Source organism: Silurus meridionalis, chromosome 12, assembly GCF_014805685.1.
Source record: "Silurus meridionalis isolate SWU-2019-XX chromosome 12, ASM1480568v1, whole genome shotgun sequence".
Classification (NCBI taxonomy): Eukaryota; Metazoa; Chordata; class Actinopteri; order Siluriformes; family Siluridae; genus Silurus; species Silurus meridionalis.
Window position 1 is genome coordinate 589,099 of NC_060895.1, and position 27,500 is coordinate 616,598.

The 27,500-nt window shown below is 40.6% G+C and overlaps 2 protein-coding genes and 1 long non-coding RNA gene across 8 annotated transcripts in view; 2 read left to right on the forward strand and 1 right to left on the reverse strand.

The window, feature by feature from the left end:
- Positions 1 to 11,936: 11,936 nt before the first annotated feature.
- Positions 11,937 to 15,207, reverse strand: LOC124394977. Of its 3 annotated transcripts, none has more exons than XR_006927581.1 (3): positions 14,425 to 15,207; positions 13,742 to 14,089; positions 11,937 to 11,994 (listed from the first exon to the last, which is right to left on the reverse strand). It is a non-coding gene; the product is annotated as an uncharacterized LOC124394977 (long non-coding RNA). The 3 variants fall into 3 exon arrangements; XR_006927580.1 differs by having other exon boundaries at positions 11,938 to 11,997; XR_006927582.1 differs by having other exon boundaries at positions 11,967 to 12,029.
- Positions 15,208 to 16,179: 972 nt separating this feature from the next.
- cep57 (centrosomal protein 57) lies at positions 16,180 to 24,758 on the forward strand. Its single transcript, XM_046863485.1, is given in 10 exon segments — positions 16,180 to 16,258; positions 16,261 to 16,350; positions 18,035 to 18,229; positions 18,383 to 18,477; positions 19,511 to 19,678; positions 21,003 to 21,101; positions 21,194 to 21,274; positions 22,456 to 22,697; positions 23,057 to 23,201; positions 23,413 to 24,758. Coding segments are annotated over 10 exon segments (1,350 nt in total). The 3' UTR covers positions 23,569 to 24,758.
- Positions 24,759 to 24,809: 51 nt separating this feature from the next.
- The window catches only part of LOC124394966 (mucin-3A-like), a 3,319-nt gene continuing 628 nt past the window's right edge, over positions 24,810 to 27,500 (forward strand). Inside the window, exons 1-2 of one of the 4 annotated variants that reach the window (XM_046863486.1) lie at positions 24,810 to 27,236; positions 27,334 to 27,500. The exon at positions 27,334 to 27,500 is cut by the window's right edge and continues 585 nt beyond it. In XM_046863486.1, coding sequence (XP_046719442.1) covers positions 26,966 to 27,236; positions 27,334 to 27,500 — 438 coding nt within the window. In that variant the 5' untranslated portion in view covers positions 24,810 to 26,965. The remainder of the gene's footprint in view (positions 27,237 to 27,333) is intronic. The other 3 variants (XM_046863487.1, XM_046863488.1, XM_046863490.1) reach the window with 3 other exon arrangements.

The window sequence follows — 27,500 nt, forward strand, 5'->3', positions numbered from 1 at the left end:
ACTCCGTGCCCAAGCTGCTTAAACACTCTCTGTATGCACCAGCACATATCTGTGTGTGACTGTTCTCTTTAATGAAGAAGAACAAAACACCACTCAGGAGTCTCACTGATGAACACCTTCACTCCATCCTGAGGATTTCCTCAGCTCAGAGCCTAAACCCAGACATGATGCACTTGTATCTAAGAAGAGATGCAGGTATCTGACTTCAACCAATCAGAGTAAATCAGAGTGTAGAAACTGAGTTTGAATGAATGTTGTCTTTATGCACTTTTTCTACTCTTGAACTGTTAATGGTTGAATGACTGCTTTTTTTAATTGAAATTATTATTATTTTTGGTTGTTTTGTTGTTGCCCTGTGAAAAAAGGAATTAGAAAGTCTAGAAAGAGAGAGAGAGAGAGAGAGAGATTAAGAAACGAATACCACTGATGTGTGTTTTATTTTAAATTTAATTTCTCATGTGTTTATAATATTAAACTTTAGTTTTGCATAAACATTAAATCTGGAACAACCAAAGTTTGTTTCCATATGAAAAGGTTCAACATTACACATCTGGAGAGACGGAAAACATGCACAATTGCAGTCAATTTTTCAATAAATATTGAGTTTGACACCCCTGGCCTAGTGGGTTATTGTCAGGGTCCCCACGAGGATGAGTTTGAGAGTTTGATTTCTGGGGGGTATTCCAGAAAGCTTGGTTAACTTACCATTTGATAAATCATAACCTCTGGGTTGATTCACCCCAAACAGGCATACTAATGAGTATGTCGGTTCCAAAACACCTGAGAAGAGTTAGTTTAATCAACCTCCAACTGGTTACCCAGAGGTAATGCGCGTGCACGGTGCATGTATAAAGACATTCTCAATGGATCGCCGATTTCACGAGTCACCATGGAAACGCAAAGCAGAAAAAAGAGAGCGGCGTAGTTCACAGAGGCGGAGTTCACAGAGGCGGAGTTTACAGAGGCGGGGTTTACAGAGGCGGAGTTTACAGAGGCAGAGTTTACAGAGGCGGGGTTTACAGAGGCGGAGTTTACAGAGGCAGAGTTCACAGAGGCGGAGTTTACAGAGGCGGAGTTTACAGAGGCGGAGTCACAGAGGTTCACAGAGGCGGAGTTTACAGAGGCAGAGTTTACAGAGGCGGGGTTTACAGAGGCGGAGTTTACAGAGGCGGAGTTTACAGAGGCGGAGTTGAAGGTTTTAATGCATGCTTATGAGGAGTTTAAGCCAATAATATTAAAAAGAAGCAATACAGCTGCATCAGCTAAAGTAAGAGAGTTGGCTTGGCAAAAAATACCGGACAGAGTAAATGCGTGAGTGTATTAAATTACAAATTTGGTATTGGCTCCCGTTTTAATATAATGCAAAATAATGAAGTATGACTTATACATCCTTTTGAATATATCACTATGAAAGCATTTACTTTTCCTGCCATTTATTTCTTTAGTTTAAAATAATAATGTATATTTCTTATTTAATAAGGTGTAATCCTTCTGGAACCACAAGAACTTTCAGCCAAGTCAAAATGAAACACAAAACATTCGGCAAAAAGGTCATATTTGATTACACAATTACTGAACTATTATTATAACAGGATTTAGTATATTCATTCTGTCATGTAGCTAATAGAAAGAAGACTGAAGCCCGTCTAACTGGCGGGGTCCACCACCACCTCCCCTCACCCCATCTGAGGAGCTGGCTCTGTCCCTTAATAAAGGGCGACCAGTGGTTGCTGGCATTCCAGGGGGCAGTTCATCACACACACCATGCACCACAAGTGACGGTGAAAAAATGGTGAAATGTAAGTTTACCTCTATGATTTGTTTTCATTTTTTGTCCTAATAAATTACTATCTCTGTCACTTAAAGGCTTTTTGAACAAGATTAATTTTTATGTAGGTTTATTTTATTTAACTGTATATGATGTATAGGCTACTGTGATCTTACTCTGACATCTTACTCTTTTCATGTATTATTTTCTTTGATAATATTGAGAATTTAATGGGTTGTGTGTTCTTATAGATACTGATGGACATATTGTATTATTGGACCCTCCAGAAAGAACACAGTCTGTCACAGTTGTAAGTGATTTGTTGACAGTTCGTTTTTTCTCGCTTTCATCGCTTTAAAATATTAAAATATCCTTTTGAGTTCCTGCATCCTTCACTTTTTTCTGTTAGCTCCATCTTGTCTATTTTTTTTTTTTGCTTTCGGAAGAGCGCTTTTTTTCCCTGTTTGAGAGTTTGAAAGCAGTGAGTGGAGGACATTCACCAGAACTACGAACACACACTACAGTAATCACATTAAGGTACGTAACTTCTCTGCTATGGCGAACATCCAGTTCATTCAGTGTGTGAAGTGTGACATGTTTAGTCAGTCTTTCTCCGTTGTTAGCGATAATTTTTTCTGTGAGAAGTGTAAGCTAGTTTGCTCTTTGATGGAGAAGATCTTAGCATTAGAGGAGCGCATCCAGAGTCTAGAGAGAAGTAGTGAGTGTGAGAGCAGTCCAGGTTCTGCAGGGGAAAGTCTGGATGCCCTAGGTGAAGTTAATATTCCCCCGACTCCGGCATTAGAGCCCTCGCAGCGGGGCGAATGGGTGATGACTCAGCGGCATACTCGCAAAGCCAAAGCTAACGCTAAGGCTTGCCCACAGGAGCACCATTCCTCTCCGCTTCACGTGTCCAATAGGTTTGCTCTCCTCAGTGAAGCACCCTCTGAGTAACCTGAAAGAGCTCTGGTTTCAGGAGACTCCATTCTGAGGCACGTGAAATTAGCTAGACCTTTAGGGGCACCAGCAGCACAGGTTATGTGTATACCGGGAGCCAGGGCGCCGGACATAGCAGGTCAGCTTAGATTCTTAGGAAAGCACAGGTTCTCTAAGATAGTTTTTCACACAGGAGCTAATGATATACGCCTTCGACAGTCAGAGGTTACTAAGAGTAATATTATAGAGGTGTGTAAATTAGCGAAGGCATTGTCCGATGCAGTAACATGCTCTGGCCCCATCCCAATGCGACGTGGCGATGTAGCCTACAGCAGGTTATGGTCACTGAAGTGGTGCTCCAAAAACAATGTGGGCTTCATTAATAATTGGAGCAATTTTGAGGGGAAGGCTGGCCTGTTAGGGCGAGACGGTATCCATCCCACTTGGGAAGGTGCTGCTCTCATTTCTTGTAGTATAGGTCATAGTCTCAGAACAGCACTAGTTAACAAGTGACTGTCTAGAGCCAAGGCCAGGGAGCAGACAGACAGGCTAAACCGACCGTCTGCTAGCTGCACAGAGTCGTCACTCAGGATCCACCATATTGAGACTGTGTCTGTCCCCCGAGCAAAACCAAAATATAGGAATTATCAGAAAGTCTGTTTAAGTAACCTGATTAACATTAAATTAAATAGGACTGAACGCACAGCAGCACCTCTGATCTAATGATAGGATTGTTGAATATTAGATCTCTCACATTAAAAGCGCTTACTATAAACGAAATTAATATAATGGAGTTTAATATAATGTGTTTGACAGAAACATGGATTAAATCGAATGAATATGTAGCATTAAATGAAGCGAGTCCTCCTGGGTATAGTTACATACACCAACCCCGTCTAAATGGCAGAGGAGGTGGAGTCGCAGCTATTTATAATAATAATCTAAACGTCACACAAAAGACTAAACACAAATGTAAAACATTTGAAGTTCTTTACACCAACATAAAATATTCAGTGTTCGAAAGCAGGTCCAGTCAATCAATTCCACTAATTATTATTTATAGACCCCCAGGGGCCCGACTCTGATTTTCACATAGAATTTGCAGATTTCATCACAAATCTAGCTACTTCTTTAGACAAAGCATTAATTGTTGGAGACTTTAATATTCATTTTGATAATCAGGAAGACTCCTTAAGAGCAGCAGTTGTGTCCATTCTAGATTCAGTTGGAATTAATCAGAATGTTATAGGACCCACTCATAGTGGTGGACACACTCTCGATTTGTTGTTAACATTTGGATTAAAAATAAAAAACTTAGTCATAATTCCACAGTCTGAATCTATTTCAGATCATTATCTCATCTCTTTTAAAATCTGCCTCAGTCATTGCATTTCTACCTCACTACTTTACCATGTTAAGCGTACTTTCACGTCAGCTACAGCAGCGCATTTTATTCTTCCAGAAATTACGATATTAGATAGATCTCCTTCTGACCCCGCAGAGCTCGACTGGGCCACTGAACACCTAGAATCAACGTTACATTACACTCTAGATGATGTAGCTCCCCTTAAGACCAAAATGATCAGGGAGAAAAAAGTGGTATAATGATCATACACACACCTTAAAACAGACCACTCGAAAATTAGAACGTAAATGGTGTCAAACAAAATTAACAGTATTTCAAATAGCATGGAAGGAGAATCTCCTGAGTTTTAGAAAATCTCTTTCTGATGCTGATCAGCATATTTCTACCCCCTCATAGAAAATAACAAGCATAATCCTAGATTTTTATTCAGCACGGTAGCAAAATTAACATGGTATAAAATAGTCTGGGTGGGTTTTTTTTTTTGCATTAGGTGCTTGCTTTGCTCAGAGGAAAGATAAACCAGTACAACAGGAGGGTTTCTACTCATTGGCTGTGATAGCCTAGTGGCTTAATGTCAGTATCCCCATGAGGATGAGCTTGAGAGTTCAATTCCTGTTCAAGCTGGTTTCTGTGTTGGTAAATTAAACTCCTGGACCAAATGAAAGGAACCCCACCAAAAAAAAAAAAAGCACTTCTGTATTTTGTCTCTCTTGGCTCAGTGGGTTAATGCTTGTGCCTGAATATAGTCTATGCTGGTGATAAGGTTTTTAATCCAGTCCCACATGCCTTCTTTCTTACTTCGCTGTCATTAAACAAAGGATGAGCCCTCCAAAAAGCACACATGCTTGTCAGCAGTGGTGGCTTAGTGGGTTAAGGCTTGTGCCAGGCTTCCCAGCCGTTCCTTCCCGATGGTTTAGTGAGTTAACACAGTTACCTCACTTTTGGTGGGGATCAGGGTTCAAATCGTGCTTTCTTCCTGCTAGTTACGATGTGGGTTTAATGCGTGCTTCTTACATTTTTCTTTAGCGTTATATTCGTGTTTTGATGGGTTGAAAAGAAAGATACACCTGCTCTAAACACACTTTCCAGCCTGTCCCCCCCGATGGTTTAGTGGGTAAATGCTGGTGCCTTACTGATGGAGGAGATCAGGTTTTGAATCCTGCTTTTTCCATACTAGTCATGATGTGGATTAACTTCTTACATCTATCCTCAGTGTTATATTCTTGTGTTAATGGGTTGAAAGTATAGATATACCTGCTCTAAAGATGCTTGGCAGCCTGTCCCCCCTAATGGTTCAGTGGGATAGGACTGGTTTTTCGCTGTTGGTGGGGTTCCGGGTTTGAATCTTGCTTTCTGTGTTTATGTCTGTTCTGAATTTCTTGCTTTGCTGGTATGAAACGAAGGATAAACCCCACAAAAAAACAAAGTTGAGCTGTAGGACTTGACGGCTTTATGGTAAAAGCCTTGCCTCTGAGCTCGGCGGTTGCTGGTTCAAATCTGGCTTGTCCCCACACTGGGTAAGCTGTGTGGAAAGTGGTAAGCAATTGGGTGGTTGACTGAACAAAGGCTGTGAAGAAGTGAGGTTGATAGGTTTTTGGCAGAATTTTTCACTATATATGCAAAACTAAGTCGATACTTTTTAGAACATTTTTGTTTCATAACCATCTGTTTTCACCTTCTCAGATGCCAGGGGGCATTCTATTGCCCCCCTGCTTCAGGATACGCCCTCCAAAACCGTCCACATCCAACATTTAACACAGCCATTTCTGACACCTTCCCCACAGCAGTCTCCGGAACATTCCACACTCTTAACCTCGAGCCCTGGTCGGGGTTTGAACCAGCAACCTTTCAACCCAGAGGCAAAGCTCTTCCAATTAAGCCACAGGATCTCCTGCTAGAAGCCTATTTTTAGGGCCTTTTATAGTTCTTTATTAAAACTTTTTAAACAATTTAAAGGAAAGCTAAGAAGTAGGAATCGAACCGGGTGGGTCAGATAGCAGAGGCCGCATTACTAACTACTACACTACCACAGGGGCGGAAAACAAGCCTTTGCTTATTGGACTTTCTATAGTTAAGAGTCCACTGTTTTCTCTTAGATCATGATGGTAGAGGGTCAAAACTTCTCCTTCCTGTACATTCTCTCAGTTACTCAAAGTCTATGAGAAGTGACTCAGGTACAAGAACCACATCTCCAACACCTGCACCACTGATATACAATGATTTGCTAGCAACCAATTTTAATGACCTTTTATTGTTCTGTTTTTAAAAACTTCTTATAATGTTCAATATGAAACTAGAGGTAAGAATCGAACCAGGAAAGTCTTTCATCATAGATCGCTAATGGCATTACTTCAAAACTCAAAACTTTGTTAGACATTTAAATAAGCAGGAAAGACAGAGACAAAGACAAAGAGACACAGACACAGCTTTAGAAAGAGTGAGAAACAAATAGAGAGACAGCAAGAGAGAGACATATACAGTGAGACAGAGACATTTACTAAATGAGACACAGAGACAATTAGATAGATAAAATAGAGAGACAAAGATAGCGAGATATAGCCACTTCCTGTTGGAAGTGTTTATCCCGAGCGACTCTTAATGATCTCATTTACTAAATGAGCAGTAGTGCTTGCTCAGGTGCCCAAAACTGGCAGCTTGGAGGTGTTAAACATGTATCATATTTACAGCATGTTATATGTATGTAAGCATATGTACAGTGATTAAATATAAAGGCTATATCAGTGCAGAGACGTGTGGACATCATTAAGAGCCTTTGCTATGTTTCCACACGGACAGTTAATGAGGTGATCCCGGAGAAACTGCACCTCTTCAAGTCAAGTCAGGAAGCTTATATATATAAAATTATAGACATTTTACAGATTTGAATGATGAATTATCTTCCTGGACCTTTCAGCAGCATTTGACACAGTCAACCACAAGACACTTTTGTCAACCCTCAAGAGCCTTGGTATCTGTGGAACAGCATGGAAATGGTTTGCTTCCTACCTGGGAGGTCGCTCATACCAGGTAACATGGAGGGGATCCACATCTGCCCCGTGCAGAATCACCACTGGTGTCCCACAAGGCTCTGTACTTGGTCCCCTCCTTTTCTCCCTCTATACCCACTCCACTGGTGAAGTCATATCCTCACATGGGTTTTCTTATCACTGCTATGCAGATGACACTCAACTCATCTTTTCTTTCCCTCCATCAGACACCACAGCTTCCGCTCGGATCTCAGCATGCTTGTCAGACATATCTTTATGGATGAGTGCTCACCAACTAAAACTCAACCCCAGCAAAACAGAACTGCTGATCATCCCAGGTGATTCATCTCCAGGTCAAAATCTCCAAATAACACTTCATGGGGTAACTATGGACAATGAACTGTCTTTTTTCCCACATGTCGCTAATGTTGCTCGTTCTTGTCGATTTCTTCTCTATAACATCCGAAGGATTCGACAATTTCTGTCCATACAGGCTGCCCAGATGCTTGTTCAGTCTCTTGTCATTTCAAGACTTGACTACTGCAACTCTCTGCTGCCAGGTCTTCCTCTGAACGCTATTCGTCCACTGCAAATGATCCAAAACGCAGCTGCATGACTTGTGTTCAATCAGCCCAAGTTCTCCCACACCACCCCACTGCTGCGCTCCCTTCACTGTCTTCCAGTAGCTGCACGTATCAGATTCAAAACACTGATGCTTGCCTACAAGGCCAAAAATGGACCAGCACCATCTTACCTCAGTGACCTCATCACATCTCGCACTGCACCACGCTGTCTGAGATCCTCCAGCACTGCTCGACTGGTACCTCCTTCCTTCAGAATGAGAGGTAAGTACACTTCAAGGCTCTTCTCTGTTCTGGCACCGAGGTGGTGGAATGAACTTCCCCTAGATGTCCGTACAGCAGAGTCCCTGACTATCTTCAAACGACGACTGAAAACCTACCTCTTCCTGAAATACCTAAATTAGCACTTTTCAAGTTTGTGGAATTCGAGTTATATTTATATTAAGTGTGTAATCTTGTGTACAGTGTAGATTTATTCATTACTAGAGACTCAAAGCACTTTTGTACGTCGCTCTGGATAAGGGCGTCTGCTAAATGCCACAAATGTAAATGTAAATGTAAATGTATTGTTTTTATTTGTACGATCAATAAAGACAGTAATTTAAGTTTGTGTCACCATTATGAGGGAAAACCCACAAAACACCACCCAGAGGGTTAACTGTGTGAATCATGGCGGATTTTGGTGTTTGATTTGAGACTTAGTGCAGAAATAAAACAAAAGTTTACTGATTAAAAATATTTTTATCTGGAGTTTATTTATTTATTTTATATCTAAGAAAGGACGTCGTGGATAAGTGTATTTTTTGCCAAAGGTTTTAATTTCGCCTTATTTATTTATGTATTTACATTTTCTAAAAAAATGTTGAAACAGAAATGCGCGCTGAATTGATAGCGCGTTAATACAATTTCGTGCCGTTTAAAATAATTTTAATTTTGACAGCCAAATATACATATATATACATTCATACATACTCACACACACACACACACACACACACACACACACACACACACACACACACACATATATATATATATATATATATATATATATATATATATATATATATATATATATATATATATATATATATATATATATATATATATATATATATATATATATATATATATATATATACATACAGTGCCCTCCACAATTATTGGCACCCCTGTTTAAGATGTGGTCGTGGACTTCTAAAAATTCTCCTTTTTTTAAAACAACATAGAACCCAAATGCAAAAAAAGAGAAAAATCCAACCTTTCATTTAAGTACATAACTTTGGTGGTAAAAAAAATCATACATTTAGAAAAGAAAAAAAACTTGAAATCATGTGTCCCACAATTATTGGCACCCCTAACAATTCCTCTGAAAAATTTTATTTTATTTTTTTTTTTTTATATATTTTTCTGTAGTTGCTAAGGTTGGTCAGGGTATCTAGGGACTTTTAATTAGTAATTCATGATTTCCTGTTTCCTGGGGTATAAATATGACGTGACACAGAGGCCTAATTCTCTTACCCATTTGTCAACATGGCAAAGACAAGAGAACACACCATTCAAGTAAGGCAGATGTGTGTCGACCTTCATAAGTCAGGCAATGGCTACAAGAAAATAGCCACCGCCTTAACTTGCCGGTATCTACAGTCAGAGGAATCATTAAGAAGTTTAAAACAACTGGAACAGTGACAAACAAGGCTGGAAGAGGTCTCAAGTTTATCTTGCCACAACGCACAGTGAGGAGGATGGTAAGAGAAGTAAAAAAATTTCCCAAGCTCACCGTCACAGAATTGCATCAAAGAGTGGCATCTTGGGGTCACAGAGTCTCAAAACAACCATCAGACGCTCTCTACATGCCAACAAGCTGTTTGGGAGGCATGCAAGAAAAAAAGCCTTTTCTCACTAACACTCACAAACGTAAACGTCTGGAGTTTGCTAAGCGGTACTGGGACTTCAACTGGGATCGTGTGCTTTGGTCAGATGAGACTAAGATTGAGCTTTTGGCAACAAACACTCTAAGTGGGTCTGGCGTAAACAAAAGATGAGTATGCTGAAAAGCACCTCATGCCCACCGTGAAGTATGGTGGAGGATCTGTGATGCTGTGGGCCTGTTTCTCTTCCAAAGGCCCTGGGAACCTTGTTAGGGTGCATGGCATTATGAACGCTTTGAAGTACCAGGATATTTTAAATAAAAACCTGATGGCCTCTGCCAGAAAGCTGAAGATGGGTCGTCATTGGGTCTTTCAGCAGGATAATGATCCAAAACATGTGGCAAAATCTACACAAAAGTGGTTCAGCAGTCACAAACTCAAGGTCCTCCATGGCCATCTCAGTCCCCAGACCTCAACCCAATCGAAAACCTGTGGGGCGAGCTAAAGAGAAGAGTGCATAAGAGAGGACCCAGGACACTGGATGATCTAGAAAGATTGTGCAAAGAAGAATGGTCAAAAATCCCTCTCTCTGTGTTCTCCAATCTTGTGAAATGTTATAGGAGGAGATTAAGTGCTGTCTTGTTGGCAAAAGGAGGTTGTACAAAGTATTAACATCAGGGTGCCAATAATTGTGGCACACATGATTTCAAGGGTTTTTTTTTTTTCTAAATGTGTGATTTTTTTACCACCAAAGTAATGTACTTAAATAAAAGGTTGGATTTTTCTCTTTTTTTGCATTTGGGTTCTATGTTGTTTTAAAAAAAAGGAGAATTTTTTGAATTCCACGACCACATCTTAAACAGGGGTGCCAATAATTGTGGAGGGCACTGTATATATATATATATATATATATATATATATATATATATATATATATATATATATATATATACAGTTTTACTGACTCCCTCTGTCTCATCCACATTAACCCTAAACCTCTTACTGCCTTCTACTTGCTGATTCTTATCTCCATAAACTAGTCTACATCTGTGGTGAGTGAGAGTCAGGACTTTATACACCAGTGGATTAAAAATGACACACAATGACAGGAAATCGGTTGTTCGGCTATAATTGGCACGCAGTGAAAATAAAAAATATATATTTCACCTAATCAGTGGATTAAAACTAACGTAGCAAGTCTGTTTTAAAATGTAAGAAGTAGAAAGTACAGATATTTGTGTAAAAATGTAATGAGTAAAAGTAAAAACCAAAAAACCACTGATACCAAAAAAAATCTACTTAAGTACAGTTTTAGATTTTTATCATGCCCAAATGAAACTTAATTCTTGGAGAGGTTTTCCATACGACCTGCGATGACCGTAGGCCTTTCTGATATCAGGGAAGAATCACACCGCACACAGCAAATGTTCTTCTTCGGTTTATTGCAGGCAGCAGAACGTATACATACACACAGAGAGAAAGCTGACCTAAGGTTGTTTCCTGTTTAGACAAGAGGATATACTAGCTGGAGATGTGTGAGCCCAGATAAGACTCCCTGTTTACCTTACAGACTAACATCGTAAATATTCTATAAACACTGAACAGACAAGGAATGTGTGTGAAACAGTGTGAAAACCGTCTTAACACTAACAATGGCCACTTTAAATCATTTATGATTTAGCATCACACACCAAAACATAGGATGTTTATCCTGGGAACAGAATCGGTGACATAAACTGCAAGTGAAAAGATAAAGACAAACAAAAACATACAGATTCCATTTCATTCTTTCCCAACATGCATATAATCCTTCATCATCACCACTCCAATCGAGGCCTTTATGGCCTGTCTTACCATCGTCATCAAACATGGCAACATGCAAAGTACAATTCCAACAATCAATAAAAGAATCATTCCTAAAACAAAATAGTGTTCAACACTCGTAAACAAACTCTTAATCTTCTCAAAAAAACTTGATCAGCAGTTGTTTCCGTTCTCCAAGACGTCGAGAGGCTTCAGTGATGTTTTTCAGTGCTTGTTCGATAATATGTCTATTAGCAGTATTATAAGGTATATGTAACAGTTTCTTCTCACTGAATAATGTATTCAAAAGAATAAGGAGTGTAAATACAACTATGCACATATTGTTATAGAATTTAGACCTAGAGCAGGTATCAGGGTACGCTAAACTAAACAGTCAAGTGAGTCAGATCTTCACCCCGGAGGTGGCCCCCTTTCTACTATAAAGAAAGGATCTTTCCGTGGGCTCTCAACTGTTTCAGCCCTGAATACTCACTTAGGTAGGCTTCTTAGGCCAACAGACCAATTAGTGCACAGATTAAGTGGGTGCTGTTTTGATCCTGCTTGCGTGTATCCACTGTGGCTGATAATCAGTCAGAACTTCAGTTCTGGTTACAGCTAGAACAGTCGCTGGACCCAGATACTTCGTCTCACCGACCTTGGTAGGCTTCAAACTTCGTATCAGGACCTGCTGATTAGGCACAAAAGGGTGTGTTGGCTTATCTGTGGGCAGAGGAAGAGTTCATCAACACTGATAGAATTCAATTTCTCAACCAGGGCAGAAATGTAGTCGTCCACCATCACTTCCAGGTTACCTAAGGAAGAAATGCCAGTGCGTCCCCTGACCCATGGGGTCGGGAAAGGCCGGCCTATTAGAATTCCAAAAGGTGACAGTTTAGTAGTTGAAGATGGGGTCATTCTCATTTTTGTAAGTACTGCCAGGCGAACAACAGTCCAATTTCGGCCTGTTTCAATGCAGGCTTTAGTAATACGCTCCTTAATGGTTTGTTCTCTCTACCACTCTAATGGTTTGTTCTCTCTACCACTCCAGCTGACTGTGGGTGAGGGGGAATATTAAAATGCCAGTCAATTGCTAAGCTTTTAGCCAAAAGTTGTGTTACCTTCGAAGCAAAAGGTGTGCCGTTATCACTTTCAATCACACTAGGAATACCAAACCTAGAGATGAACTCTTTTGTTAATATTTATACAACTGTTTTAGCGTTCTCTGTCATGCATGCAAATTCTTATGGCCACTTGCTGAATCTGTCGACTATAACCAACAGGTATCTCAAATTTCCTACAGGTGGCATATGTGTAAAATCTATCTGTAGGTGTTGGAAAGGTGCTTCAGGAAAAGTAAGCGCAGTATGTTGTACAGGTCAATGTATGTTAGTTTTGGCACAAGTCAAACATGAATCCAACACTAGCTTGGTTGTTTTAGCTACATCAGCAATGCAGTATAATGCGTTTATAGCCTGTTTGACTTTAGCTATGCTAATGTGTGACATCCTATAGTAATGCTTTACCAACACTATTAAAGCTAGTTTAGGCAGAGCAATTTTACCATCAACATCTTTAATTATACCAGCAGAATCTGATTTACATTGTTTGGAGGCCCAATACTTTATGTCCTCCTCAGTAGGCTGACTCTGAAGTAATTTTAGGTCAATGTCTGGTATATTGGAGATATGTGACATCATCGAGATCTCAGGGTTTGTATGTACTGTGTCCAAATCTACTGGTTGTTTTGCTGCTTCCTTAGCTACTTTATCCGCTAACATGTTTCCCTGAATTTCCTCTGAATCACCTACGGCATGTCCTTTAACCTTCACTATGGCCACTTTGGCAGGGAGTTGAACAGCATTTAAAAGGTCGCCTATGAGATTAAAATGTGCTATGGGCTTTCCATCAGCTGTTTTAAAGTCTCTTTGCTTCCATGTTTCGGCAAAATCATGCACAACACCATAAGCAGACTTAGAATCAGTGTATATAGTCACTACTTTATCTTCAGACAACTGACTTGCTCTTGTAAGTGTGACCAACTCTGCAGCTTGTGCTATATGTGTATGGTAATGATTTAGCTTCAACTATAACATCAGGTAATCTTACAACCGCATATCCACATAAATACACACCAGAAGAAGGTTTTGAACATGAACCATCTACATATAAGCAATCCTCCTCTTCCAGGGCCGTATCTAAAAGATCAGACCTACAAGAGGTCTCTTGTTCAATGTGTTCAAGGCAATCATGTGCTTCGTCAAAACCATCTACGTCAATATCGTCTAGCAGATCACGCAAAGCTACTACAGCTGAATGAGGCTGAGAAGAGGCTTAATAGTTAAGTTTTCCGTTGCCAAGGGTGTGGTTTTATAACCAGATCTACGTTGTGCTGTCATATGTTGTGTGTTGAGGTTGTGTAAAATAGCTGTTACCTGATGTGAGGTGTTCAGTATCAAAGGATGTGACAGCACCGTTTTCTCAGCATCCCATCAAAGCCGCAGCAGCTACTGCACGCAAATCCAGCCTGAGCCAGGACATTGCAGAAGACCACTGACGCTTTGTGGCAGTCCTGCTCAGTCAGTCCTGTGACAAGGATGTCATCTGCATATTGAAGAATGCAGGTTGTTTCTGGAAGGTGTAAATCAGCCAAACTTCTGTGCACTACAGCGGAGAATATGGCTGGAGAGTCAACAAAGCCCTGAGGAAGACGGGTCCAGGTGAATTGACATCCCCTAAAGGTAAACATGAAAAGCGGCTGCGTCTCTGAGGCCAAAGGGACACTGAAAAAAGCAGAACAAAGATCAATCACAGTAAAAAATCTGTGAGTCGCTGGTATATAGTTAACAATGGTAGCTACATCGGGCACCAAAGGAGCTAACGGAATAGCTATTTTATTAATCTCACGTAAATCTTGTGTTAGCCTCCAGCATTTTTTATCTGCCTTCAAGACAGGATTAATCGCTGTGTTATACGGTGAATGTGTCTCGATCAAAACACCTTGTGACAATAAATTGTCAATAACTGGAGCAATGGCAACATTCTTCTCTTTCGACAATGGATATTGTTTAACAAAAATCCGATGGTGTGTTTTCATGAGTGCATGATACGGTTTTACCTGGATTAAACCTGCCTCATCTTCGTGAGAGGCCCATAATTTAGGGTTAACGTCACCTAAATTTGGTTCATTAGGCAGGACCTCTGTACCACCGTGGAAAAAATCTTCCGGATGTGGCTGTGGCTCGGTTGAGAGCATGAGGACAGAAGGAAAAGACACAGACAATACACACAACACTATCGCAGTCTTCAAACAAAAAAGTAATCCAGTTTTTCCAATTGAATCACAAATTTTGTAAGTTAGGAGAAAAAAATTGACTATAAAGCCTAAACAAGATTGAATTCTTTTGAAAAATTTTGAAGTGTTTTCAAAATTTCCGTTTTTCTTTAGTTCCTTTTCTCTTTTCTCTCCTTTTTTTTAAACAATTAATTTTTCATTTTATCTATTTTTTTTGGGCATATAAAAATTATCGTGGAATCTTTTGGATACTTCAGACAATATCGCCTATATTAGACAGACTGTAAAAAATGTCTTCTAATCTTGCATCTTACATCTAAGGTGAGGAAAACAATGTCGCGAAGAAATCATCCCACCAAAGGAAATTATCATTAATTAAACAATTAATGCATAACCAAGACACGAACACACATGCAGCCCTTTTGGAAATATCCTAAAACTTACCTTGATGCTTGATCTCCCTTCGGATATTGCTGAAAGTATCCCACTTCTGACACCAAAATTGTTAGATTTTTATCATGCCCAAACAAAACCTAATTCTTGGAGAGGTTTTCCATACGACCTGCGATGCCCGTAAGCCTTTCTGATATCAGGGAAGAATCACACCGCACACAGCAAATGTTCTTCTTCGGTTTATTGCAGGCAGCAGAACGTATATATACACATCACAGAGAAAAGGCTGTCCTAAACTTGTTTCCTGTTTAGACAAGAGGATATACTAGCTGGAGATGTGTGAGCCCAGATAAGACTCCCTGTTTACCTTACAGACTAACATCGTAAATATTCTATAGACACTGAACAGACAAAGGAATGTGTGTGAAACAGTGTGAAAACCGTCTTAACACTGACATACAGTAACGAAGTATTTGTACTTCGTTACTTCCCACCTCTGATACTAAGTTACTATTTTTATAACTATATAACTAAGTTAGTAACCATAGTTACTAATTCTAATATAAATACATCCTATAAACTGTTAATCAGCTACAATATACACAATAATACCGCAAATAAAATACTAACAAAATAATATATAATTATGTGCACACACAAAAGATGTTCAGAAGAAGAAATGCTATCAATAGAACCACTGCCGCTTTTAGGGACCTTTTATTTTGAAAGCGCAGCAGTGAGCGCCGGATTTCCGGGTGTGTTTGGTTGCTGCTTCACCGCGTTTATTGCGCGCGCACTACTGAGTCCGTGAGTCTCTTTATAACAGTAAGTGTGTGTGCATTTACACTCATTATAATCTGTGTGTGTGTGTGTGTGTGTGTGTGTGTGTGTGTGTGTGTGTGTGCGCGCGCTTACGAGTCTTTAAACCTCATATATAATGAATATTTCATCGCTGTGGAACTGCAGCATTTCTACACTTACATTATTAATCAGTCACACTGTATAACAACAACAACACAAACAACAACAACAACAACAAACACCTCCTGCTCTCAAGATAGAAACACTGCTTCATTATTTTATTAATATTTATTCATATAAACAGTGTCTATTACTGTACTGTCTCTTGTGTGTGTGTGTGTGTGTGTGTGTGTGTGTGTGTGTGCGCGCGTGTGTGTGCAGGAGATGAGCCAGATGTTGGATGGTGTGTCTTTAGCCTCCTACTTGGAGTATCCTACTATGAAGCCCTTCATCAACACACACCTTAACACACACTTAACACACACCTTAACACACACCTTAACACACACCGGCCTGCAGAAACTGTTAAAGCTTTTCCTGAGAGCAGCAGTGCAGGTAAAACACACACACACACACACACACACACACACACACTCAAAGACACACACACAAACATAGTTAATATATACTTAATATATTAATTATATTAATTGTATTATTATATATGAGAATATAATCTCTCTCTCTCTCTCTCTCTCTGCTCTCTCTCTCTCTCTCTCTCTCTCTCTCTGCTCTCTCTCTCTCTCTCTCTCTCTGCTTTCTCTCTCTCTCTCTGCTCTCTCTCTCTCTCTTTCTCTCTCTCTCTCTCTCTCTCTCTCTCTCTCTCTCTCTCTCTCTGCTCTCTCTCTCTCTCTCTCTGCTCTCTCTCTCTCTCTCTCTCTCTCTCTCTCTCTCTCTCTCTCTCTCTCTCTCTCTCTCTCTGCTCTCTCTCTCTCTCTCTCTCTGCTCTCTCTCTCTGCTCTCTCTCTCTCTCTCTCTGTTCTCTCTCTCTCTCTGCTTTCTCTCTCTCTCTCTCTGTTCTCTCTCTCTCTCTGCTTTCTCTCTCTCTGCTCTCTCTCTCTGCTCTCTCTCTCTCTCTCTGCTCTCTCTCTCTCTCTCTCTCTCTCTCTCTCTCTCTCTCTCTGTTCTCTCTCTCTCTCTCTCTCTGCTCTCTCTCTCTCTCTCTCTCTCTCTGCTCTCTCTCTCTCTCTCTCTCTCTCTCTCACCCCTCTGCTTTCTCTCTCTCTCTCTCTCTCTCTCTCTCTCTCTCACCCCTCTGCTTTCTCTCTCTCTCTCTCTCTCTCTCTCTCTCTCTCACCCCTCTGCTTTCTCTCTCTCTCTCTCTCTCTCTCTCTCTCTCTCTCTCTCTCTCTCTCTCTCTCTCTCTCTCTCATCCCCATTGCTTTCTCTCTCTCTCTCTCTCTCTCACCCCTCTCTCTCTCTCTCTGTATATATATATATATAATGCAGTGCGCATTTCTGTGACCATTTTTATTTAAAAATGAGGCGAAATTAAAACCTTCAACGTGACACACGTTTATTCACGTGTCTTTCATTACTCAGATATAAACAACACAAATATGAATGTTAGGGTTGTGATATAAAATCTCTGATTTACAAAAATAAATATATAAATAAATAACTACACCACTGATCATTCATTTCAGTTTTCATTATAATAATCTTTATATTATATATATATATATATATATATATATATATATATTATAATAATTATTATAATAATAATCTTTATATTATATATATATATAATAATAATTATAATAATAATCTTTATATTTTATATATATATAATAATAATTATAATAATAATCTTTATATTTTATATATATATATATAATAATAATTATAATAATAATCTTTATATTTTATATATATAATAATAATAATTATAATAATAATCTTTATATTTTATATATAATAATAATAATTATAATAATAATCTTTATATTTTATATATATTATAATTATTATAATAATAATCTTTATATTTTATATATATAATAATAATAATTATAATAATAATCTTTATAGAAAAGATTAGACATGGCACAGTGTATAATATAATTTATATGTGTGTGTTTATGTGTAATTATTGTGTAATGTTGAATCTTTTGTATAAACTAATGTAGATCATGGATCCAGAAGGTTTTCTGTGAGGGTTATTGGGGAGATTTATTTTATTATATGAATCATAACATAAAACAACATGTGTGGGTGGGGGTGTGTGTGTGTGTAGCGATTCTCTCTGCACTGCAGAACCTCCAGGAGAAGATCCACAGGTTGGAACTGGAGCGAGTGCGAGCAGAACAGAACTTGAGGAGGCTCTCGAGGGAGAAGTCTCACTCAGGGAGCATTCCACAGAGAGAACCTCAGAAGAACAAGGACTCACACAGCCAGAGGAAACAGGGTGAGATCCTGCTGTGCTCCGGAGGTGTGTCCACTGTGGGTGTGGTCAGGATTAATGTGTGGGTGTGGTCACTGTGGAGCAGATAAAAAAACTGTTTTACAAGTTAATTATAAATTTTTTTGATTGTGTGTGTGTGTGTGTGTGTGTGTGTGTGTGTGTGTGTGTGTCGGTTAGCAGCAGCTGAAGCTGGTCTGTTGGAGAAGCATCTGGACTTAAAGCACAGAACAGTACGGAGCACAGAGTCTGATCAAACAGCTGTTCTCAAAACCCAGGTAGTGTGTATTGTGTGTGTATGCACATGTGTGTGTGCATGTGTGTGCACGTGTCTGTGTGCGTGAATGTATGCACGTGTGTGTGTGTGTGTGTCTGTGTGTCTGTGTGTGCATGTGTGTGTGTGTGTGTGCACGTGTGTGTGTGTGTGTGTGTGCACGTGCGTGTGTGTGTGCACGTGTGTGTGTGTGTGCACATGCGTGTGTCTGTGTGGGTGTGTGCACGTGCACGTGTTTGTGTGTGTCTGTGTGGGTGTGTGCACGTGTTTGTGTGTGTGTCTGTGTGTGCACGTGTGTGTGTGTGTGTGTGTGTGTGTGTGTGTGTGTGTGTGTGTGTGTGTGTGCACATGCGTGTGTCTGTGTGGGTGTGCACGCACGTGTTTGTGTGTGTCTGTGTGTGTGTGCACGTGTTTGTGTGTGTGTGTGTCTGTGTGTGCACGTGTCTGTGTGTGCATGTGTGCATGTGTGTGTGCACGTGTTGTGTGTGTGTGTGTCTGTGTGTGCACGTGTCTGTGTGTGCATGTGTGCATGTGTGTGTGCACGTGTGTGTGTGTGTTGTGTGTGTGTGTGTGTGTGTGTGTGTGTGCGCACGTGTGTGTCTGTGTGTGTGTGTGCACATGTTTGTGTGTGTCTGTGTGTGCGTGTGTGTACATATGTGTGTGTGTGTGTGTGTCTGTGTGTGTGTCTATGTGGTGTGTGCACGTGTTTGTGTGTCTGTGTGGTGTGTGCACGTGTTTGTGTGTGTCTGTGTGTGTGTGTGTGTTTGTGTGTGTCTGTGTGTGTTTGTGTGTCTATGTGTGTGTCTGTGTGTCTATGTGGGTGTGTACGTGTTTGTGTGTCTGTGTGTGTGTGTGTGTGCATGTGTGTTTGTGTGTGTGTTTGTTTGTGTGTGTGTGTTTGTGTGTCCGTGTGTGTGTGTCTATGTGGTGTGTGCACGTGTGTGTGTGTGCACGTGTCTGTGTGTGTGTCTGTGTGCACGTGTGTGTGTGTGTGTGTAGAGTTTGTGAGCGTTGTGTGAATTTGTGTTTGTTTACAGGAGTTTGTGCGCAGCACTGATGTGTGTGTGAAGTTGGAGAAGTTGGAGCAGGAGTACAGGAGACTGACACACACTCAGAACAATGCCGAAGTTAAAATCCGACAGCTGGAGCGTAAACTTCTAGAGGAGGAACATCACCGGAAACTCATACAGGATAAAGCTGCTCAGGTTTTACTCTTCTACTGCTGTCTGTCCATCTCTCCATCCATCTCTCCATCTATCTCTCTACCCATCTCTCCATCCATCACTCTACCCATCTCCTCATCCATCACTCTATCCATCTCTTTATCCATCACTCCCTCTATCTCTCTACCCATCACTCCATCCATCACTCCATCTATCTCTATCCATCACTCCTCTATCTCTACCCATCTCCCCATCCATCACTCTATCCATCACTCTATCCATCTCTTTATCCATCTCTCCATCTATCTCTACCCATCACTCCATCCATCACTCCATCTATCTCTATCCATCACTCCCTCTATCTCTCTACCCATCACTCCATCCATCTCCATCCATCACTCTATCCATCTCTTTATTCATCACTCCATCCATCACTCCATCCATCTCCATCCATCTCCATCTATCTCTCTACCCATCACTCCATCCATCACTCCTCCATCTCTCCATCCATTACTCTACCCATCTCTCCATCCATCACTCTATCCATCACTCCATCCATCTCTCCATCCATTACTTTATCTCCATCCATCACTCTATCTATCTCCATCCATCACTCCATCCATCACTCCATCCATCTCCATCCATCACTCCATCTATCTCTCCATCCATCTCTACCCATCTCTCCATCCATCTCTCTACCCATCTCTCCATCCATCTCTATCTATCTCCATCCATCACTCCATCCATCTCTCCATCCATCTCTCTACCCATCTCTCCATCCATCACTCTATCTATCTCTCCATCCATCACTCAATCCATCTCTCCATCCATCTCTCCATCCATCACTCCATCCATCTCCATCCATCTCTACCCATCTCTCCATCCATCACTCTATCCATCTCTCCATCCATCACTCTATCCATCTCCATCCATCACTCCATCCATCTCTCCATCCATCTCTCCATCCATCACTCTATCTATCTCTCCATCCATCACTTTATCCATCACTCTATCCATCTCTCTACCCATCGCTCCATCCATCACTCTATCCATCACTCTATCAATCGCTCCAGCTATCTCTCCATCCATCTCTCCATCCATCTCTCCATCCTTCGCTCCAGCCATCTCTCCATCCATCACTCTTTCCATCACTCCATCCCTCAGTCACATGTTGTGTACACACAGCCCTGTTCTAGCAAACACACACACACACACACACACACACACACACACACACACACACACCCTGAAGATTTGATGAATGAATCCACTCTTCTGCTCTCATTAATGCATTTTATTTTAATTAAAGTCCATCAATCTTTTTTTTTCATTTATTTCCTCCTTCATCTGATTGGCTGTTATTCAGTTGCAGACAGGTCTCGAGGCCAATCGTATTCTGATTGAGTCAGTGTCGCCCCGCCCCCTCCGCTCTTCCAAGAGCACAAAGAAGAAACTTTTATCCAAGGTAATAAAATGAAAGAAGGAAATTGTGGGAATGAGGGAATTTATTCTCTTTTATTATCTTCTGTAACTTACTGTTTTTTTTCTATTTCCCAGAAACCTTTGCAGCAGAGACATTCTTACAAACAGCCGCACTACAGACTGAGTCTGGGGGACGTACCGTTTGTGGCTGGAACAGTATGTTAAAAACACACACACACACACACACACACACACACACACACACACACACACACACACACGTCCGTGTGATAAAAAAAAGAGACGTGTTATTGTAACACCATGTCTCTTTACAATAACACGTCTCTTTACATTAACACGTCTCTTTACAATAACACGTCTCTTTACAACACCATGTCTCTTTACAATAACACGTCTCTTTACAACAACACGTCTCCTTTACAATAACACGTCTCTTTACAACAACACGTCTCTTTACAACAACACGTCTCTTTACAACAACACGTCTCTTTACAACAACACGTCTCTTTACAATAACATGTCTCTTTACAACAACACGTCTCTTTACAACAACACGTCTCTTTACAATAACCGTCTCCTTTACAATAACACGCTCTTTACAACAACACGTCTCCTTTACAACAACACGTCTCTTTACAACAACACGTCTCTTTACAATAACACGTCTCTTTACAACAACACGTCTCTTTACAATAACACGTCTCTTTACAACAACACGTCTCCTTTACAATAACACGTCTCTTTACAATAACACGTCTCCTTTACAATAACACGTCTCTTTCACAATAACACGTCTCTTTCACAATAACACGTCTCTTTACAATAACACGTCTCTTTCACAATAACACGTCTCTTTCACAATAACACGTCTCTTTCACAATAACACGTCTCTTTCACAATAACACGTCTCTTTTCACAATAACACGTCTCTTTATAATAACACGTCTTTTTTATAACACGTCTCTGTATAATAACGTGTCAAAAAGAGGGACAGTGAATGTAGGACGTTTTGGAGACAAGGTGAGGGAGGTGAGATTGAGGTGGTTTGGACATGTACAGAGGAGGGACATGGGGTATATCAGAAGGAGAATGCTGAGGATGGAGACACCAGGAAGGAGGAAAAGAGGAAGACCAAGGAGGAGGTTTATGGATGTGGTGAGGGAAGACATGCAGGTAGTTGGTGTGACAGAGGCAGATGTACAGGACAGGGGGGTGTGGAGACGGATGATCTGCTGTGGCGCCCCCTAATGGGAGAAGCTGAAAGAAATTGGTATCTGTAGTTGGTGCAGTAAAAAATCTTCACCTTTCAGTTTCTTCATCAGAAACAGTTCTTACACTTTAGTAATAAACTTCCTTTATTTTCTGTCCCGCTGCAGTCCACAGGGACGAGTCACTCTGTCCGTGCTAATGTCCAGCACGTCCTCCACCTCCTGAAGCAGCACAACCCTCAGCTGTGTAACAAGCGTGTGCTGGGATCCGCGGCCCTGAGCGATGGGAAAGAGACTTCAGAGCAGCAATCCCACAGTAGCTCTTCCTCCCAGTCCTCCTCCTCTTCCTGCAGTGAGGAGCTTTCAGAGCTTCTGCAGACCCTGCAGGATGAGTTCGCACACATCAGCTTGTGAGTTTTCAATTTCATAAACACACAAAAATTGTTTCAGATTGTTCTGCAAATGTATTAAATATGAGTTTTGTATGTTCTGGTTACTGTGTGCATGTGTGTATATGTGTGTGTGTGTGTGTGTGTGTGTGTGTGTGTGCGTTTGTGCGTGTGTGTTTGTGCGTTTGTGCGTGCGTGTTTGTGTGTGTGTGCGTTTGTGTGCGTGTGTATGTGTGTGTTTGTGTGCGTTTGTGTGCGTGTTTGTGTGCGTGTGTGTTTGTGTGCACGTGTGTGCGTGTGTGTTTGTGTGCGTGCGTGCGTGTGTGTGTGTGTGTGTGTGTGTGTGTGTGTGTTTGTGTGCGTGTGCTTGTGAGAGACAGCGAGCACAGAGATCTGGGGAAGCAGGTCCAGGCGTGTCGGTCCGACAGACTCAGGCAGGATTTAGAACGAGAGCTGGAGAACCTGGTGAAGAAGATGGAGGAAAAAGGAGAACAGATCGCTAAAGTGCGCCGACATCAGGCTCAGGTCGGCTTCTTCCACATTCACTCTGCACTCTGAATGTTTACACACAGCACATTTATTAAAGAAATAAACATTAGAGTCTGTGATGCTCCCAGAACCTCCCAGAGATCCACCATACCACGAGAAGAAGCCTTTTCTGGCTCACACTGAGCAGTGCATTAAGAGGGATTTGGTGTACTAGCAGACACTGTGTGATTGATTGTTTCTCTGACAGGTAGAGAAGCTGAAGAAGGTGTCTCATCAGCATCAAGGTGACCTCAAGGTCAAATCCAGACCAGGAGAGCGCAGTAAGGACAGTCTACGTCTGCTTAAAGACATGCGCAAGCTGCAGACCTCACTGCGCTCAGACCAACTCCACTGGGATTACTGATGTTCTCACACACACACACACACACACACACACACACCAGCAATATCAGACCTGGAAGTGATAAAAGTCAGAACTATATAACCACCATCTTAAAGAAAAACATAAAAAACATTTAGAAGAATTGACCAAAAGTAAATGTTAATTCAATACACTGCTAAATTATTATTAGATGGTCAGATGGTGGAGCATAATGAAGCTGTGAGACCTGAACAACCTCACGTTCATGATCTCAACTGCAACTGCGTTTACTGTGAATTCTGCAGTTTATTCTGTATATTATCAGTGTATGTATCAGTATGAATTATATTGAGAGTTAATCTGTACTGTGTGTGAGTGTGTGTGTGTGTGTGTGTGTGTGTGTGTGTGTGTGTGTGTGTGTGTGTGTGTGTGTGTGTGTGTGTGTGTGTGTGTGTGTGTGTGTGTGTGTGTGTGTGTGAGTGTGTGTGTGTGTGTGTGTGTGTGTGAGTGTGTGTGTGTGTGAGTGTGAGAGACTGATGTTAGAGGCAACACTTAAAAACACGTGAAAGTGTTGCCTTGTTTACTTAAACGTCACCCTAGCAGGAGTGTTCTAAAGAGCAGAACAGGATGATGTTCATTATGATTACAGTAACAGCAGTGGCACCAGCATTGTGATCAAACCCCCACACAGCGTTTCTGCACACACATTAGTTACATTCCAGACCCAGGGGTGCCAACATTTATGGTTTAGCCATTGCATTAATCATTTTACAGCTAAAACAGCAGCCAGAAACAAACACCTACAATTTGTAGAGCATGAAATATCATGTGTTTGTTACTTTAACCTGTGAATTTACACACACACACACACACACACACACACACACACACACACTAAATTACAGTTTGTAATAAAGCAGCTGTGTTGTGTTAGATAATGGAATGGTGGCACCCCCGTGTACAGGATCAGTATAAACCCTGCTGTTGGATCACTTTATTCACGTCTCTGCAGGATTTAACATCTAAAACTGGCACTTCTATATTTTAATTTCTGACATAAATTGAGGGCTGTCAGAAATGAAATATGGAATGAATCGTGATTATTATTATTATTATTATTGAAACATTCCATGACCCAATTCTTGAGGTTGTACACGATGTTTGTGTATTTGGTTTTCTGCTGTTTGAGGTTTTATTGTGTGCCTTGTTTTAAATAAAGGATTTATTTTGTCTTTTCTTTTTATAATATTTTCTGTACTACAAATTCAAATAAAAACACAGCCATTTTGCAATTTAAGGAAATTTATTTAAAAAAGTTCACTGCAGTTTTTTAATCATATCTTTATGATAAATGTAACTGGCCTTTTCTCCATTTCAGAGACAGGAAGTGTGTTTAAAGATCCACGCTGTACATCATGTACACAGGGTTCACTCGAGGCCACGAGCAGCAAAACCAACACTTCATTACAGAACAGAAATAAAACACAATCACCAGCGCCACCGTAATCCCACAACTTCAGCTCTTTCTGGTGTTGATCTTTTATCGAGGTGAACTTAAGTGTGAAATGTTCATCAAATGATCAAAGCTTTTTTTTTTTAAACCAATGTGAAAGGTGAAGTTGGTCGTGTTTGGGTTTTGTTTATTAAACAGCCCTAAAGTTACACTTCCACTACAAATGTCATGTTTTAGACTTTGTTAGATTTTGAAATCTGACTGGTGTGGAAATATTCAGAAGGCCACTAAATCTAAGAAAAAGCACTGATAGTGAAGAAAGACCACGATACTGTCGTTACACACGCTCCGTTTAAATAGATAAAATAACTCGCTTTTTTAAACATCTGTTAATTACACAATAGAGAAACATTTCTTCCAATTCATATTTACAATAAAGTTCTTTTTTTCCCGAAGTGACGGGGATGGCACGAGAGGAACGTTCATTTGTTAGTGAAGGAAAAACAAAACAAAAGAAATGAATTCCACTGACAGATATGAAGAAATACCATAAACATGTTTAGTAAAAAGTAAATAATTTAAAAACACACGTAGTTATTTACACGTTGCAGGAGGGACACGTTTCACACGTGAGCTGAAGCTGAAAACACACAGTGCTAAAGAAGGAGAAACGCAGGAAACGTGACCATCAGTGTTCCTGTCGAGTAACGAGTCAAAATAAACTCAACATTGTCTTCTTTTATCAATTGCATTGAAACTGGCTTTGTGGCTTTCAGTAGTAAATCACGTGGAAAGCTGAGGTGGTGGCCATGTTGGCACAGGTGAGAAAGTCTTGGCACCCTATTGTTTTATCATTTGTAATCTAATGATTTTGTATTTTCATTTTTAGCACAGTTAAAAACACACACTGATTTTGAACTTTATGTCCAATTTACAGAACTTTCTCAAAAACTGCTTTTTGAACTGAACCAATATTCTTTTTTCTTCTTTAAATAAAGGAGAGCAAGTTAGCAGTTTATTCCAACTTAATCAATAAAGTCATTCCTGAAACTGTGTATGAAAACATCTGAAATTAGTCCATCAATCCAGCATGAATTCCCACTTAACTCCCAGTGTTCCCAGTGTTCATCACTGTGACCCTGATTGGGATAAAGCACTCACTGAAAATCAATGAATAAATGACATTAGCCCTATTCATTCCTACTGCTCAGTATTTAAACTCCTCTATAGTTTAGATTCATACACAAACCTAAAGCTAGCAGACTCTGCCTCAGCCGTGGTCTGACTTTCACACCTGTGTGAACACACCTACACACACTGAGCTGGGTAGCTTTCAAACTGGGTCTATTCTTATTTACAGTGTTTGACTCCAAAAGGCAACAAATATGTGTAATAAGGCAGATCTATATTTATATATAATTCTGTTTTCCCTCTGAGAAATAAATGTCTTCACGTGCCTCAGGGATGCCATAGCCCTTAAAATTCCTCTGATAATGTTATATACAAGATGTCAGAACGGCGCTAATACAACATCCCTACAAGTCAGGAGATCAGTAGTGAAGTGACCTTCAATTCCTCACTTCAACACTTTATCGCGCAGTCTATGGGTTGTGTGTGATAAACATTAATTTATCATCTTTATTGTGTGTGTGTGTGTGTGTGTGTGTCTGAACAGAACAATGCAGATTTTTTAGCTTACCTAAAGAGAGGTTGAGTCACGTGACACGATTAGGGATTCAGGGCAAATTTTAAATCGTGAATGTCTTACTAACGCTCGTGTTAATGTTCAGTAAAATCTCAGCTCATCTCGAGTGTTCTCTCGTCTCGCGGAGTCACACTTATGAAGGGGACATGAAGGACTTCTAATGGTTTGATTGTCTTTACAGTTAAAGAAAAAAACAGAACTCATTCTGCGTGTAAAATTAAAGAGCTGGCTTGCGACGATGACATTTTCACAGCGATGCCCACTCAAACATTTCCACAGCGATGCCACTCATACATTTCCACAGCGATGCCACTCATACATTTTCACAGCGATGCCCACTCAAACATTTCCACAGCGATGCCCACTCATACATTTCCACAGCTATGCCCACTCATACATTTCCACAGCGATGCCCACTCATACATTTCCACAGCGATGCCCACTCATACATTTCCACAGCTATGCCCACTCGTACATTTCCACAGCGATGCCACTCATACATTTCCACAGCTATGCCCACTCGTACATTTCCACAGCAATGCCCACTCGTACATTTCACAGCAATGCCCACTGTACATTTCCACAGCAATGCCCACTCGTACATTTCCACAGCGATGCCCATACATTTCCACAGCTATGCCACTCATACATTTCCACAGCTATGCCCACTCAAACATTTCCACAGCTATGCCCACTCATACATTTCCACAGCAATGCCCACTCATACATTTCCACAGCTATGCCCACTCATACATTTCCACAGCGATGCCACTCGTACATTTCCACAGCGATGCCACTCGTACATTTCCACAGCTA